Source organism: Gordionus sp. m RMFG-2023, chromosome 1, assembly GCF_954871325.1.
Source record: "Gordionus sp. m RMFG-2023 chromosome 1, tfGorSpeb1-WG-v2, whole genome shotgun sequence".
NCBI lineage: Eukaryota > Metazoa > Nematomorpha > Gordioida > Chordodea > Parachordodidae > Gordionus > Gordionus sp. m RMFG-2023.
Window position 1 is genome coordinate 7,021,170 of NC_088775.1, and position 16,553 is coordinate 7,037,722.

The 16,553-nt window shown below is 28.9% G+C and overlaps 1 protein-coding gene across 2 annotated transcripts; it reads left to right on the forward strand.

Moving 5' to 3' along the window:
* The first annotated feature begins 1,989 nt into the window (after window positions 1–1,989).
* LOC135931165 (uncharacterized) lies at window positions 1,990–12,622 on the forward strand. Of its 2 annotated transcripts, none has more exons than XM_065468075.1 (5): window positions 1,990–2,053; window positions 6,174–8,199; window positions 9,764–9,978; window positions 10,838–11,288; window positions 11,592–12,622. In XM_065468075.1, the coding sequence occupies exons 2-5, from the start codon at window positions 6,195–6,197 to the stop codon at window positions 12,509–12,511; spliced, it is 3,591 nt and encodes a 1,196-aa protein (XP_065324147.1). In that variant the 5' UTR covers window positions 1,990–2,053; window positions 6,174–6,194; the 3' UTR covers window positions 12,512–12,622. The 2 variants fall into 2 exon arrangements, with proteins under 2 accessions (XP_065324147.1, XP_065324148.1); XM_065468076.1 differs by lacking the exon at window positions 1,990–2,053 and adding an exon at window positions 5,539–6,127.
* The last annotated feature ends 3,931 nt before the right edge of the window (window positions 12,623–16,553 follow it).

The window sequence follows — 16,553 nt, forward strand, 5'->3', positions numbered from 1 at the left end:
AAAATATCGTGACCTGTGAGTTTAAGATTTATTTTATATATATTAACATATCTTTAATAGACTGGAACGGACAAATTATGTCCACTAAGGCTAAATAAAAAATATGGGGATAGGAATAATATTAATGAATATATATTTTAAAAAATATTGATTATTATATCGTTTTATTAATTTATTTATGATATAATATATTTTGATTTAATGAATAAAACGGTCAATTTTCTTTTTCTTTTTAACTTATATATAATTTTACAGGATTATATTTTGCCCAATTAATATCACCCAAAAATTTACCATTTTATCCTACCCCCCCCAGATAGCTCTTCCCTTCAAAAAATTTGGGGCAAAATGTACTTGCCATATCCCCACATCCTTTACGTAGACGTTGTATGTGTAGCTAAGAACTCGATAATTATTCACATAATTTAGGAAAAAATATTAAAAAATTTCTAAATAATTTAAAAAAACTTATAAATGTTTCAAAAAATAACTTTTAAAATTTTCTAATAAATATTATTTTTATAAGAATAAATTAACCAATTATAAAAAGAACCAATCTATATTAATATTAAAAAAGAAATATAAAAAATATATATATGCCCCCCGAAATAAGTAACAACTGAATATTTTTTTCATCGAATAAATTCAATTTTTTTAAATAATTTATGATAAAGATCCTTTTTATCATAAGATTTATCATTTTCAGCAAATATCTCTAATAAAACTTTTTTTGAAATTTTACAAGATTAATTTTATAAATTTTTGAAGTTCCAAAAATAGATTTTAAAAGTATTTGTAAAGTTAATTTTTATTATTTTCCTTCATATTTAAAAAAAAATAATCTTGGACTTGGACCCTTCAATGGATAATATTATTTAATAGTAAAGTTAAATATTTAGATGGTTCTATATAAGAACCAACAATAAATATATAAAATTTCATCATATTTATTAAATATAATTTTTCAAGATTTTTTTCTGGCCTTTTATTTACCAAATTTATTAATATTTAGTTCAAATGGTTTATGATATCATTCTTGTTGAAACAATTAATTTCACATTTCTTGTGCCATACTTAACCTTAAATAGGATTTATTTATTATTAGTTAGAATTTTAAAGGCGTAAATCTTCTTTCGGTTCACTCAACTAATTATTTTTGAACAAAATGGCCTTTTTATTTCTCATTGAAAAGTGCCTACACCTAGATGATAGGTAATTATGCAGTTTTAACTGTATTAATAACGAAATATTATTGTTAATTTAATAATCGAATTTAGAGTATTTTTATTCCATTAATCCAAGGCCATGAGAGATTAGACGTAATTTAAAAAAAAATTGAAAATGCACTGAACAATTTAATTTAATTGACAATGTTTTAAAATTGGGCCTGTATAAACTTTATTTTTCGAGATTTAGCAAACAAAGGTTTAAGCCATCCTCCTATATGAGCAATTTGCAGGCTTAAATAATATTATGTTGGCTAAAATCTTAATCGGACCATTTTAAAATCGTCATAAATAGGGGGTTTTAAAAACACTTTTATCTTCTATTTAAAATGTGTGAAAAGATTTATGAAATACATATTTATTTTTCAAAAGATGATTAAATTATAATTGTTAAAAAATAATCTTTTCAGTCTTTTTCACCATTCTCGGTCTATTCTAGGATGTTTAATCTTATAGATTTAAATACTCTCTATTAATTTTGGTTTTTGCGATTTACTAATTATGATCCTTATAAGATAAGAAAGCAAGTTCAGATTTTTTTATTTTAGTAGCAGAAGGGTTTTAAAAAATTTATTAAAAATATTTATTTATAAAAGATTTTTTAATCTTTTATAATTTTGCATCATTCAGATTTATTTATGTAATATAACCTATTCATATAAAATCAAATAACGAGTTTAGCACTTTTTGGAAAATATATATATATTAATCTTAATTTTAGATTCGAATTAAAATATTTGTGCTTCATTTGCAATATTAATATTATCACGTGATTTATTAATTTTTTGAAATGGTTCTAAAGTAACGTTCGCCTTTTATCAATCTAAGTAAATGTTCATTCATATTATATATAAATCCATACTTTTATCATATGTTAGTTTAAAAAAATTCATTTCTTATCTTATATGTTCAATTATTGTATAAAAAATCCTACAACTCTTGATATTATCAAAGATATCGTTATTTTTATTGAGAAATAATTATTTTTTTGCTATTGTATTAATGACTTGTTGATCATTTCACATTATTTCATTATTTTTTTTAGCTGAGATACATTTCTCAAGATTGTTTATTATTTGGATAATTGGTTGATATAGTCAACAGATTTGCAACTCAAAAATGTTGGCTTGGATAATAATATTTAAATTAGCCATATTATATTTCTAATACAACTAAATTGTGATGACTTAAAATAATCACAAATTTTATAAACAATATTATTTAATTTATTTAAAAAAAATGATATTTGTTTTAGCTTGTTCAAATAAGAATACACCTTTGCATGTTAGTCCAGTACTTAATCTATTAGCAACTCATGAATTATGTCAAGGCCTTTTCTTTTAAATTTTGCAGTTCTTTGTATTATTTAGTCTGAATTTGCTGATAAAATTTGGTAGGTATCCAATCTATTTATTTTTATTTTCTGAATTGGCAGAATTATTTACCTATGCCTACAGGTTGATACATATACATTTGGATTTTTCAAATAAATACCTTATTTAAAACAATTTATAATGAAAACTACACTTCCAGTTTATCAGACAACATGCCCTTATCAGATGAACTGAGAGTGAAGTCAATACCTTGAATGTGGCATTGTTCAACTTTACATGCATTCTAATAGCTAAAAATATGATTCTAAAATATTCAACCAAGGAATATACCATAACTATACTGCAATGGTCCTCTCAGCCAACCTTATCTGTGACATGCTGCACCAATTAGTGCCTTCTTATCTTTCTCCAGATGATATAAGGCCTGATCTTACAATAATCTCATAGGATTTTGGCCATGGATACCAATGCCCAAAGGGAAACCGAACATGGCCTCGAGATTATATAAAAAGTGGGGCCTTTAGAGATTTTTAATCATTTTTTTTAAAAATGAGTGCAAATAAAAATATAATTGGACAATTATTTTGTTTGAAGGAGCGATATGTGAAGTTTATTTTTGGTTTGCAAGCTTAATTAAGCAAGTGTTATCAGAGAGGATTTATATCTGGTGTTTAGCCGTATTCTCAATTTATGTGTTTGTGATAAATATAATTATCTTGAGGACAAGAATCTTTTTCTGGGCTACATTATAGAGTTTTTTTTGAAAAAAAAGAATTATATAAAAGGATGATGATATGGGCAAAAAGTATGAATATTAATTAATAGGTTCAAACAATTAAAAAGGCTTCAAAAAATTGGGAAAACAAATAGGTGGTCACATGAGAAGGCATTTTTATGGGTTTAATTGACAAGGATTTGATAATACTAATGATTACCTACTTTACATATATATCAACAATTCTCTTAAATTAAAAACAACTTAAGAATCTGAATTTTATTAACTAAAATATGCCAATTTGAAATATTGTTAATGGCTGTAATCTTTTTGAAATAATTGATCACTTTTAAGATACTTACAAACAAGAAAGGCTTGGATAATGGTTAATGATAAAAATCTAGGAGTTTTATAGATTTCCTTTTAATATAAATAAAAGCTATAAATAGGACAATTATTAGCAATAAAAACTTGAACTTGATGATATCCTAAAATATTTTTATGCAAAAAAACCATTTATTAGAGTTAGCTATAAAGAAGCCTTGAGGAATTTCCGGATGTGTGCCATGATGCACTTTAAATCTATTTAGTAATATTTTTACCTAGTGTTAAACGGCTCGATTTGAGTCGATTTAAAAAAACGGCTAACTCAATATTTTAGATAGTAAAATATTGTCTAAGCCTCGAGATTTGTTAATAGATGTTCAAACCTTTGTGCCACCTGTGAGCAAAATCATAAGGCTTGCATAATAATTTTCCTAATAAAATATTGAGTTAGCCTTTTTAAAAAATCGGCTCAAAATGAGCCGTTTAACAACACTTTTTACCGATGGATTACTAAAAAATAGACATCTTAAAATGGATGCCCAATATTTTTATCATAGATGGCTTGTTGAAATTAGCATAGAAGGTATAACTGAAAATGAAAAGACCTTGCTTTGTTAGTGAAAGTAGATGACGAGAAACTATGAAAAGAATCAATTTCATTTTCGCGAAATTATAGCAGTTGGCTTGATTATTTCTAGTAATTATAACATGTCAAAAAACAAAGAATGAAGATAAAAGAAATTCAAGGTTATATAAAGTTTTAGGGGAGATTCTCTGACCAAATGCAGGGAATCTTAACATCTGCCCAAAACAACCTATATATTGTATATATAAATATTTTCTTTTTTTTACACATAAATGAGTTATGAATTAAAGCCGTGTATTGGACGGGTGGGCGACAAAAACAGGCTGGTGGGCGGGTTAAAAAATTTAAACTATAGGCGGGTGGGTGGGCGGATTAATTAATTTAAACAAAGGGCAGGCGGATTAAAAAATTTAAATCATCTAAGTAAATATTAATAAAAAAATTGTTCCTATGAACTGTTTGGATATTATAAATTGAAAATGTCCATTTTTGGTATCATAAAAACTTTTTTCTTAAAATAAATAAACTTTTTTATATATTTAAAACTATTGGTTGAAACGACAAGAAAGAGATTTGCCAAAGCTATCAAGTAAGAAAAATATTGGCAATTCCACTAGTGCTTCTTCTGAACGAAGTTTTAGCATTGTTGGAAGGTTTTGAAGAACGTGTTTGAATCCAGAAAATGCCGATTCATTATTATTTTTGCATTATTAATTACATAAAATATCAAATATATATTTAAATTATTTTCATAAATATTTTATTTAATCAAATAAATTATCCATAATTTAAATTTGAATATTTTTTTATGCTTAACATAGTAATTTCCTAAAAACTTTTTGTAGAGGTGTAATCCTGAAATTTTGTTTTATTAGATACTTAAAAAATTAAGAATGGCCATAATTAAATTTTATAATAGCAGGCTTGGGTTAAATTTTTTTTATAAATAATGGGTGGGCGGGTAAAAAATTTTAGACTAATGGGTGGGCGGGTATATTTTTTTGAAAACTATTGCGGGCGGGTTAAATTTTTTTTTAAACATTGGGTGGGCGGGCTTATGGTTTAAAAACCGGCCCAATACAGACCTTTATTGTGAACGAACTTTCGGTAAACCAAAAATAGTTGAAGTGATCAGAATAATATAGGTAAAAGCATTTTTAATGATGGCAATTGAATGTGAATGTAAAGCAAATTCAATTATATCAAATTCCAGATTATTTGTGTATATTCTCATTATGAATGGGAAAGTTATTAATCTAAGTTAAACAAGTGAGAATATATATTGAATTTGTATTATTTTTTTTTGTCATTATATTATGTACATGTAAAAATAATGGAATTTATATACATAACCCTGCATTCACATTTAAAGCGAATTCGCTGTGATGTATACAAAAATGAATGCAAAATTATATTATTTATATCGTATTTTGTATACTTCGCCGCGAATTCGCGCTAACTGTGAATGGCAGTGTATCGTTTGTAGTAAGCGGCGAGAATCGTTCATGAGTATTTACTATATTTTTTTTAGAAACCAACAGCTATCATTACTTTCATTGTTATTCTTTTAATAGGATTATTACAATAAATTTTATTTCTTAATTGTCAAATAGAGACAAGTCAACTCAAAGACTTTTTTCTACAGTAAAAAAAATTGGAATAATAGAATATTCTCAAAATGTATGTCATTGAAAATAAAAAAATGTAAAGTATAAAAAAAAGTGGTTAATACTCAAGATAAAGAGTCGCACATTGGAAATCCTTCACTTACACCAGACCAATAAGCAGCCAAGACTTTATTAGAAGAAAAAAAACATGATAAATTTTGGATATAATAGAAGTAACTAATGAGACTGCTGCCAAATCACACGCAATACCTAGAAGATGAAATTATAAAAATTATAAAATAAAAATATAAAATAGCAGTTTTAGACTTAAGGTAATATATAGACACATTAACAATTATTATTTTTTTAAATTTTTAGGCCTTAGCTCTTTTAGAAAGAATGAGGAAGAGAATCAGGAACTCTAATAATACCATCGACATCAAAAACTGTGATAACACATCTTATGGAATAAAGAGAAACGAGATCATAAAAACAAAAACCGCTAGCGAATTCCGTGAATGCTTTGTTTTGCTTCACCCCTTAGACCTCGAGTTAATAAATGGCAAAAAGGATCTTGCGCTTAACGTCGTTAAAGGCGATTCTAAAGATGATGGTTCGAGAGTATTTGATTTGTTAAACTCATTAACTAATCATGATACCCACGATGAACGAGATTATCTTCCCGACGAAAATATAGGTGACAAAGATGTCAACTATCTTGATTCAATGTCGGGTAAAGGGACCGACATTGTGGGCACGTTTCCTCAGGTCTCTCAGAAATATATATTGACGCAAGATAATGGCAGGACATCCATAGTTAATAATACGTACAAACTCATTGCTAAAAGTGCGCTCTCTTCGCGTGACGACACAAGACAGCATTCGGGAAATCTGAGTATGATTAACCTTAAAAGACCTCGTTTCGAATGTTCGCTATGCCCGGCAATCTACAAAAATAAGAAGAAATTCTTACAACATTTTTTGTCGCATACCGCCTACGATAGTCAAGATGGCGAAAATTCTTCTCCTACACCACTGTTTTACGAAGATCAAAATGATAAACCTTCACCACAAATGTCTCCTCCAGCAAATTTCGTGCATCTTCAAGATTTTCGATTAATTTCCCAAGATCTTGAAGAAAAACAAAAGGCATGTGGCGCTAATATTTCTAATAATATAGCCTCGAGTGGTATGCCTTCAAAATGGATAACGGAATTGAATGTGTCCACACAGAATTCCATTTCGGAATTATGCGAGATTTACAAAGCAGAAGTTGGTAAGCACGTTCTCGACGAAAATATACACCTATACAAGCCCGCCACTAAGTACCACAATAATGATCGCCTTGCAACCCGCTTAGCCGTTTCTGCGCCTTCAAGTAGTACGACACCAGATTTTGATTCTTTTTTGTTAAGCGATCAACCTTGTTACTCATGCCCGAAATGTCCTACCGATAACAAACTCGTGTTCGGGTCCGAAAAGCGTTTGATGAAGCACCTAGCCAAACATACGAGACCCTTCGTTTGTGAGATTTGTCTCAAACGCTTCGCGAGGAAAGATAGCTTAGTGAATCATCTCAGGCTATGCGCCTTTATCCCCAATCTAACGACGCTCGTTCAGGAGGGAAGTGATCACCCAAACGAGTTCCACAACTCGAATAACCAGCCGAATATCCCCACTTCCAACAACACGAATAACCAACCGAATATCTATACCTCCAACAACACGAAAGATCTTTCTCTTTCGGATGAGCTAACCAACTCTGGTGCCAAATGTGCTGAGTGCGATACTATATTTCACGATGTTCCGACCTACAGACGTCACCTCAGAACTCATACTCATCCGCATGAGTGCAAAATTTGCGGGTCTCGTTTTGCTCGTCGTTCCACATTGGCAGAACACTCATGTGACCCAGTGCTATTTGAATGCTCCTTATGTTCCAGCGTAGACGGTTTCAATCAATCGAAAAAATCTATGTTTCCCACGCTACCCCAACTGGAAGAACATTTGGCCGACCCTTTTTTCCATGCCCTACCACCTTCTCATCAATGCTCCGATTGCGGACGGAAGTTCAGGCTAGAAGCATCCCTCGAGGAACACGTATGCCATCAACACTTCTCGCTCGTGCTCAAAAAGGTTCCCCAATCCTTGGATTCTCATGCCGATTTCTTGAATACAAAGACGAACGCGTCTCGTTGCCGTATCACCAACTTGGATCCCTTTATTTGCGAATCCTGCGGGCGTAAGTTTGCTTCTTCTAACACCCTAAAAAGCCACATGGCTATTCACGGCGAACGCAACTTCAAATGCGGCGTGTGTGGAAAAAGCTTTCATCGCCGCGACACCCTCAAGGTGCATGGGAGAGTTCATGAAGAAACCGCTTACGATCTTTCTCAAACTAATGGTTCATATTATTATTATTAAGGGATTTAACATAAATATATTTACAAGTTGATTTTTTTAAACCTTATTAGTGTTCGTTCTCACTTGTGCCAACTATCAATTTTAAAAAAAATCCTGATTAGAATTAACACTAGTAAAGTTTTGGTTCACTTTTAGTTATATATGCCCCTACGTTAAAATCAAATAATTTTTTTTTCAACTTTTCGTATCTAAAATATGTTCCACGGGGATGTAAACACTATTGAACCCTTTTAAAACTGTTTATATATCATTTTAAAAGAGATTATGTTTAACATATTTTTCCAGTAGAAGAGTATTTTTACAAAAAATTTTTAAAATCCTATTTTAATATGAATCATATGTAATGGTTAGATTTATAAGATCCTCTTAGTTCTAGTTTTCAATTCTTTTCTAATTCACTATGTCTTCCATTAGGTCTAATTTCCGTATCAATCATAGCCTTCCATTATTTTATCTGGGCATTATAAAAATTAAATTACGTCCGTTCCCCACAAAAAAAGCAAGTCTACCCTGGCTAGATCGAAAATTAAAACTTAAAATTAGGTATTGATCTAGCTATGCAATCTTATTTCTGACGGGCAATGGACTCGGCTAGGTGCACGGTACAAATTAATGCAAAAAATTAAATAAATAACGTCTTTGTAATTAGGATGATATAAACTTGCGGTTGTCAATTGTGTAGTAAATATATTTTTAGGTAGAAACTCACAAAATATTTCAGTATAACCCTTGAATTCTTGGTTAGCGCGAATATCACGGCAAATTATACAAAAATACAGTATGTCTTGTATAATTCGTCGCTAGATTATTAAATTTTAAAAGTGATTTATAGATGTAAGGAATATAGTTTAAAAAAATAAAATGTTCCTCGAGGAACATGTTAAACACTTACAATAAATTTTAAATATTTATGAATAAGTTTTAATATTTTCGAATATATACGATAAATTTTGAATAATATGAAAAAAAACAAATTATACTAATAATTCGAACGAATAATGGGGAAAAAATTATTTGACGAATAATATATTTCGAATCGAGTAATTTTGTTATTCCTACTTGTAATTGTGAATCGAATTCAATAACGAATAATTCGTTTTAGGTACTCTCTCCTTTATTGCTATCTATTTCTACAACCACCGTTTTTATAAATCAATTGTGCTTGACATCTGTATTAGCAATTGAAATTATATTATAAAATAACTTGTATTTTTTGTTGTAAATTTACTATATTATTTATATATTTTTTTTCTCGTTAGAAGCATAAATTACAAAGAAATAAGCGTATTGTATTTCAAATAGTATTAATCAAAATTTATTAAAATTTTAATGCCCGGGCTGGCCTATTAAAATTTTACGAAAAATCACCGATTTTTGAGGCCCTGCTTGTTATTTTTATATATAAATTGTCCATCCTGCTACAATTTTTTTTTTATGCAATTAAAGTAAAAACTATTAAAATAACAGTTATTCATATCCCTTTTTAAAGAATAAACTGAGTTAATGCTATTTTTTTTATTTAACGATAATTATCGTGTAATTAGTGGGAGCCATTAAGAAGGGTTACGCCTGCCCGGTATGCGGCAAAGTAGTGAAAAGCAAAAACGCACTGGATATGCACTCCAAGCTTCATATGGCTTCAGAAGAACGGCTTCACGAGTGCGGAATATGCGCCAGGACGTTCCTCCAGAAGGGAAACTTGCGTAAACATCTCAACACTCATGCTCGCCAACGTTACTCATGCCCAATTTGTCGGAAGGTTTCTTTATTCCGTTTAACTATCTTCGTATTTGTTTATTAAGGTATTGAAAATTTATGACAATTAAGATCATATTGATGTGATATAATTTTTTCCCGTATATTAGCCATGACAAAATTATAATAACCTTGTAAAAAATTAACATATTTTTTGATATTTTGGACATACCCTTATATATAATTTTTCCAAGTTTTATAATTTTATCGAAAAAGAGAAGAAATTAACTTTAATATTTAAATAACATGGGATTACATAAAAAATTTTAAACTTCTGAAAGTTTTCATACTTTTCAAATTTTTTTAAAAAAGATCTTGGACACCGCCTTTATTATTTCATTCATTTCTTTATATTTTTTTAACAAGATAAAGAAAAAACCAATTATCGAATTCATTGATTTCCAATTGAAAAAAATATATAAGATAACACAGCGTTAAATTTAGGAATAAGCCTTAATACATATAATTAAAATATATAATTCTCATAAGAATGAAATGTTTTATAATGAATGGGAGATGTATGAGAGTTCAAAGTTCTAACTCCATAAACAAATATTCTAAGGTTTTATGCAGAAAAATGTTGCACACTCTCACTTTAAATGCAGACAAAAAATCGTGTTATGTATCATTCCTATTTTTATCATGAGCCCTAGTAGTAGAGAATAGAATAGATTGTAAAATGAATTGCCTATTTTTTAATTAAAAAAAATGTTAATTTTGAATGAATATTAATTAATTATTTATAAGCCACGAGTGTTTATTTTGTTCAACCTTACACAAAATTAAAATGGATTAGGTGAGGTAACTTTAATTAAATTAATATATCACATCCCATTAAAAAATTTTTTTTCTTAAATAATCAGGTGTTTTCCTCTAAGGAATATTGCGCCCACCACATTAGGGAACACACGGAAGAAAAACGATTTGCCTGCGTTACCTGCGGAAAACGTTACTTGTTACGCCATCGTATGCTGGACCACTTTGCCCGTGCTCACACTCCGGCCTCCTTTGTTTGCCCTTTTTGCGAAGCCCGAATTAAAATGAGGCATAGTCTTAAGAGGCATTTCAAACGGAAACACCCAAATATGAGCAACGTTTGGGATCGTCCCGGGTACGTCGATAACCTGGGATACGGTGTTTCTTCGAATATTGTTCTTGACACATCTAACGCTGATATGCCACGTCTCTCTTTTCCCATAGGAATTGGTTCTCACGCTATAATGAATACAACCTCTTCGGGGGTCCTTGCCGAAAGAATCTTGACCTGTTCATCCTCTTCCACCTATAATAACGAGAATCACCTCAGAGATACAGGTAAACTCTTGTTTGAACATCGTAATAATCTTGAATTAATTATACCATCATCTGGTTCGCTGATGTTATCGGCATCTGCGAATATCAATTTACAATCTTTTTTGCTGCAATCCAAAATGAGCGCATTGATTGACACCGACAAGAAATCCGGAAACGATATGGACCACCAAAAAAAAATCAGTGTTTTTAATCCTTTAGATATTGCAACGTTAGTTCTTGGTAACGGCAATAACAGTTACCATTTGCCATCTTTATCTAATAGCATGAGTTTTTATCCCCATTTATATTTTACTATTGGAATAGATGGATCAATATTCCCTACGAACCCTTTGGTTCTCTCTTCAGAGAGTACTTTGTCGATGAATGTCGATAAGCATGCTCATATTAAAGATATTGATGCAAATATTTTGCGTATGCCGCCTTTTCGGTCTGACGTCAAAATAATCACAGAACCTAATAACGACGTAGGACAGATTAATCCAGAATCTTGGCTTAAATCTTTAATGACAAACGATGAACATAGTTCCGGTCTAGTTAATTATGATGCCACAATGGAATCCAATATTTCGCATACCTTGGGCTCGCCTTCAATATGTTCTGTCACATCTTCTTTGGATTTTTCTAATAGATTTGATCCTACATCAATGATGCTTCTAAATTCAGCAGATAAATGGGATTTGAATAACGTCAAAAATTGTATTCAACAATACACCGCACGTCAGATGCCTCAATCAAATGAATTATATGGCCCATCTAATTCATATAGTCCTACGATGATTGTGAATGAACAAGTTGAATCTCATAAAAATGTTACAGCGTTGCTAGCACATAATGATATAAATGATCAAATATTTTTGACTATGAATGCTTTAGAAAGTAAGTATGTACTTGACAGTTACGATTCTCCTACTTCATTGGAATCTTCAAAAATTATAATATCCCCTACACATCTACCACTCAACACGTGTAGTGAGTTTCCTTACCCTCGTATTGATATGGTGAATGCTATAGCAAAAACGCAATCATTTTCTAATTCGGTACCTAGTAATAATCAAAAAGGAATTAATTCATCTCCCAATAATGATATAAATATTTTATCTGGTACTGGTTCAGGCCTCAATAGTATTGTTTGTTCTTCTGAAAATGATACTTTTAATCTTTATAATATTGAACATAACAATTTAAATGATATCACTACATTATCTGGGAGTCAACTATGGTGACTGCCTCACTCTTGAAACTGTTTAACTCTTATATTATGTTAGATCTTCGATTTTCATATTATTCACACATTTATATATTTCTTACTAATAAATAAATATCGGCATTAATAATTTATTCTCTTAATTAATTGATGAAAACAAAACATCAAAAATGTATTTAGGAGTAGAAGACCAGTCAAATTTTATGAAGTTATGTTTTAGAAGTTTGTTTTAATCATAAAAATAACCAAGCATATTAAAATTAATGGCTTTGTAAAAAAAAATTTATCCAATGATTCTGGATCACATAATATATTTTTTTAAAAAAATATGTATTGGAAATACAAAAAAAGATATATTTTATTCAGACGTAGATTTATTGAGTTCTACAACATATCTGAAAATAAGCATAATGATAAATACAACTTGATAAACAATGACCAGGTGTTTTAATAACGGGGGTGGCATTAAGAAAGAAACTTTTTATATCTTCCATGTTCAGGGAACTAGTCTTAGATATTAAATAAGAGAGGAGAAGGGGTGGTTAAATAAGGACGTGTTTCCTCTAAATTATTGTTTCTTATGAAGATGCCGTCGACTACGGGCAATTGTGGCATATTAGCTTTTCATTATTTGATCATATTCTAAAAAAATTTAAACCCACTAAAAAAATGGGGCAAATGCCTCCTTAAAACTTTCTATTTGCTACTCCGAAATTTAATATTTTCCCTATTCAATCTTTAACCCTTTTTGAGGTAATATGAAAATGTCGCAATGTTATCCCCACTAAATTATTACTGTTAAAGATGCAGTATACAGTTCTTTACGATCAAAATGGTGGAGAAGAAGCAGCTATGTTTGGCAGAGATATTATTCGGAAGAATTTAATTTTTCTTTACGATCAAAATGGCTGAGAAGAGGCTTGGGAAGAAATTAAACTTCTATCAAAATCATTTTTCCGTAATAAGATATTGTCTATGCTATGCTTCACTTGTATTCTCCGGAAAGTCCTTATGTAAAATTATTCAAAGATACCTTAGTACTTACTATTTTATCATTGATATTCTTTGGAGGAGATTTTATTTTTAGAGGAAATTATCAAGGATATTCAAGTCATTTTTAGGAAATCATATTTGAAATTTTGAAATCATAATGATGATTTATCGATAATAATGGGGGAGAGGTTGAGAATTCTTGTATAAATTATTTTTATTTTATCTTTATTCTAATTGGAGAAATATAAATTCGATATATTATGAAAATGCAATAGCCAATGGAAATTATAATAAAATATAAAATAATATACTCTACTCTCTAATTGGGGAAGTAGATTTACGGTATTACAGGAAAATGTAATAGCCGGAGTAAATTTGATAATACTCTTATTCTTATCCGTGAGTTAAATCAAACGTTCCTATGTACAACAAAGCTGCATTTCTTATGGAAAGCTAGCAGAGATGATTTCAACGGTGTCCTTCTATTGACAAAAAGCCACATTTCTTTATTATTACAAAGTCGTTTAAAGTAATAAAGAAAACCAAAATAAGCGAAATATATAGTTGGGAGTAAGTGAAAAATGTCCTATTTTATTTATATTTCTATATTATTGGAGAGGTTTTCTTTTTCGTCATCTTTTTTTTTACCTAAATATGAATATATTGAGCCTATATTTGTAAAGAAATATAAAATCCTATGAAAAAAATCTTGTATATAGTTGCCAGATTATGAAATTCTAGATTAAATATATTCCCAGAAGCTTGAGAAATTTTGGAAATATATATTATAAAATTCTAGAGTAAAAATGTTCCCAGAAGATTGAGTAATTTTGGAAATATATTGATCCTAAATTTGTAAAGAAATAAAATTCTATATAAAATATTTTGATGAATTATATAGGGTTGTAACAAATTTACTTAAAAAATAATGTAAAAATTATAGAAAATCGGTTGAACGAGAAATTTTATACTCAATATCCTTTGGTTTAGAAATACATCTCAAATATATCCACTTTTATTTCTACCTTGAATCTAGTTGCATTGAAGAAATTATGAGGGAAGGAACCTTATAATGGATATTTCAACTTGTGATTTATTTTTATCTTATAATTAAAGATAATTCAAAATATCTAGCAGCAACTCTGCTGACAATTATTTTTTTTATATCCTAATCAACAGAGTTGTACATTTGCTCAAAATAAAAAGATCTTAGATCTTTGAAGATCGTAAAATTTGAAGATCTTTTATTTATAAAAAAATTTGAGCAACGATCTTAAAAGATCGAGATCTTTGAAGATCGTAAAATTTGAAGATCTTTTATTTTTTAAAAATTTTGTGTAACGATCTTCAAAGATCTTCATGATATTTATTTTTTTACCCCTTTATTAAAAGCCCAGATGTTTTTCAATTTTATTAATATAATATTTCTTTTATGTTTTATACCTCTCCTCCTGCCTTTATGAAAATTGAAAAACATCTGGGCTTTTAATAAAGGGGTAAAAAAATAAATATCATGAAGATCTTTGAAGATCGTTACACAAAATTTTAAAAAAATAAAAGATCTTCAAATTTTACGATCTTCAAAGATCTTGCTCAAATTTTTGAGCTAGATCTCGCTCAAAAATCTTCAAAGAAGATCTTTCGTACAACTCTGCTAATCAATGACATATATAATACCTAGACAGACGATTGATTCATTAAAATGCATTTTTAAACGTCGTTAAAAGCAAATCAGTTGGACCCGCATTTTTGGTAACACATATAATAATTATTCTCATGTTAAAAACTACTATTAAATTGATAACTTGCTTCCTCTCGATGATCCGGTAATTCTTTAATAAAGTTTGCATCTGATATAGGAATAAATTAGGCTCGCGTTTAAAATTTTAATAATGATTAGTGTAACCAAGATGGCGTCCCGAGCTGTTTTCATTGATGTACACTTTTAATAAATGCATCGTCAGTTTAGGTAATATATATGTCATTGATCCTAATATAACCCTTTCAAAACTTAATACCAACTATTTTACATTTATTTACGATATGAAATATTAGTAAACTAGGAAAATGTTTAAATATATCAGCGATAGATAAAGATTTTCAATCAAATTAATTGTATCATATATACTTTTAGATAATATTATTTTTCCTTTTAATTATTCGCATCCATTATATGTGTTATGTTGGTAGTTAAAAATTAAGATATTTTCAATATTTTGTCAATAACATTTTAAGGTAATTTAATTAAAAGTTTTCGAATTTAATCTTTTCTATTTTAAAAAGTTTTATATAATATTAGTAAATGGTAAAATAAAAATGGGTATTATTTATAAAGATATAAAAATTCTAAAATCTCATATCTATTAGTAATTCAATTGTAATGCAAGCAAAAATGTTTGGCATAACTATTGGGAGACACCAGAATTTACATTTTAATTATAAATATGATTAATTATATAACCAGGAAAACAATTAGAAAGGTAAAATTTTAAATGCAAGAATAATGTTAGAAGATTATTTAAATCAAATGTCTAATTGTTAGAAGTAGTTGTACTAACATTAATGTATTTTATTCAAGCAATAGAATATAAACATTGCAAATAAGAAAGATGGCTGATTACCAAATATTTATTATGATTTGACATTGCACAAATGAAATTGTATTTAGCAAATTTTTGCACTAGAAAAATGGTGTGATTTTTTATTATTAATAAGAATTTATTAAATACATTCAGAAAGACATTAAGAATAGTATTGGAAGATTATTAGAATCAAATGTCTTATGAATTCTGTTGGGTTTATATTTCAATTTATGTAAAAAGAAAAAATAATATTTATATAAAATATTATTCGATGCTTAATATTTAAATCTTCAAAAACAATTTTATTTATTTTTAATTTGGCGTGGGTGTTGAGCCCATAACAAAACCTTACTAATATGTCAAGGGCTAATAGTAAAATAAAATGGACAAGAGCCATAATTCCTCGTATCCAATCTCCTAATACATCTTCTTCAAGTTATAACTTTAAATAAATATATTTAATGTTGGGTGAGGATTTCGCACTTT

Bases quoted from the DNA above. Each gene is read 5' to 3' on its own strand.
- LOC135931165 (XM_065468075.1), top strand. From the start codon at position 6,195: ATGAGGAAGAGAATCAGGAACTCTAATAATACCATCGACATCAAAAAC. The intron at 8,200-9,763 runs GTTCATATTATT...TCGTGTAATTAG, and splicing joins CGATCTTTCTCAAACTAATG to TGGGAGCCATTAAGAAGGGT. The intron at 11,289-11,591 runs GTAAACTCTTGT...CTATTGGAATAG, and splicing joins GAATCACCTCAGAGATACAG to ATGGATCAATATTCCCTACG.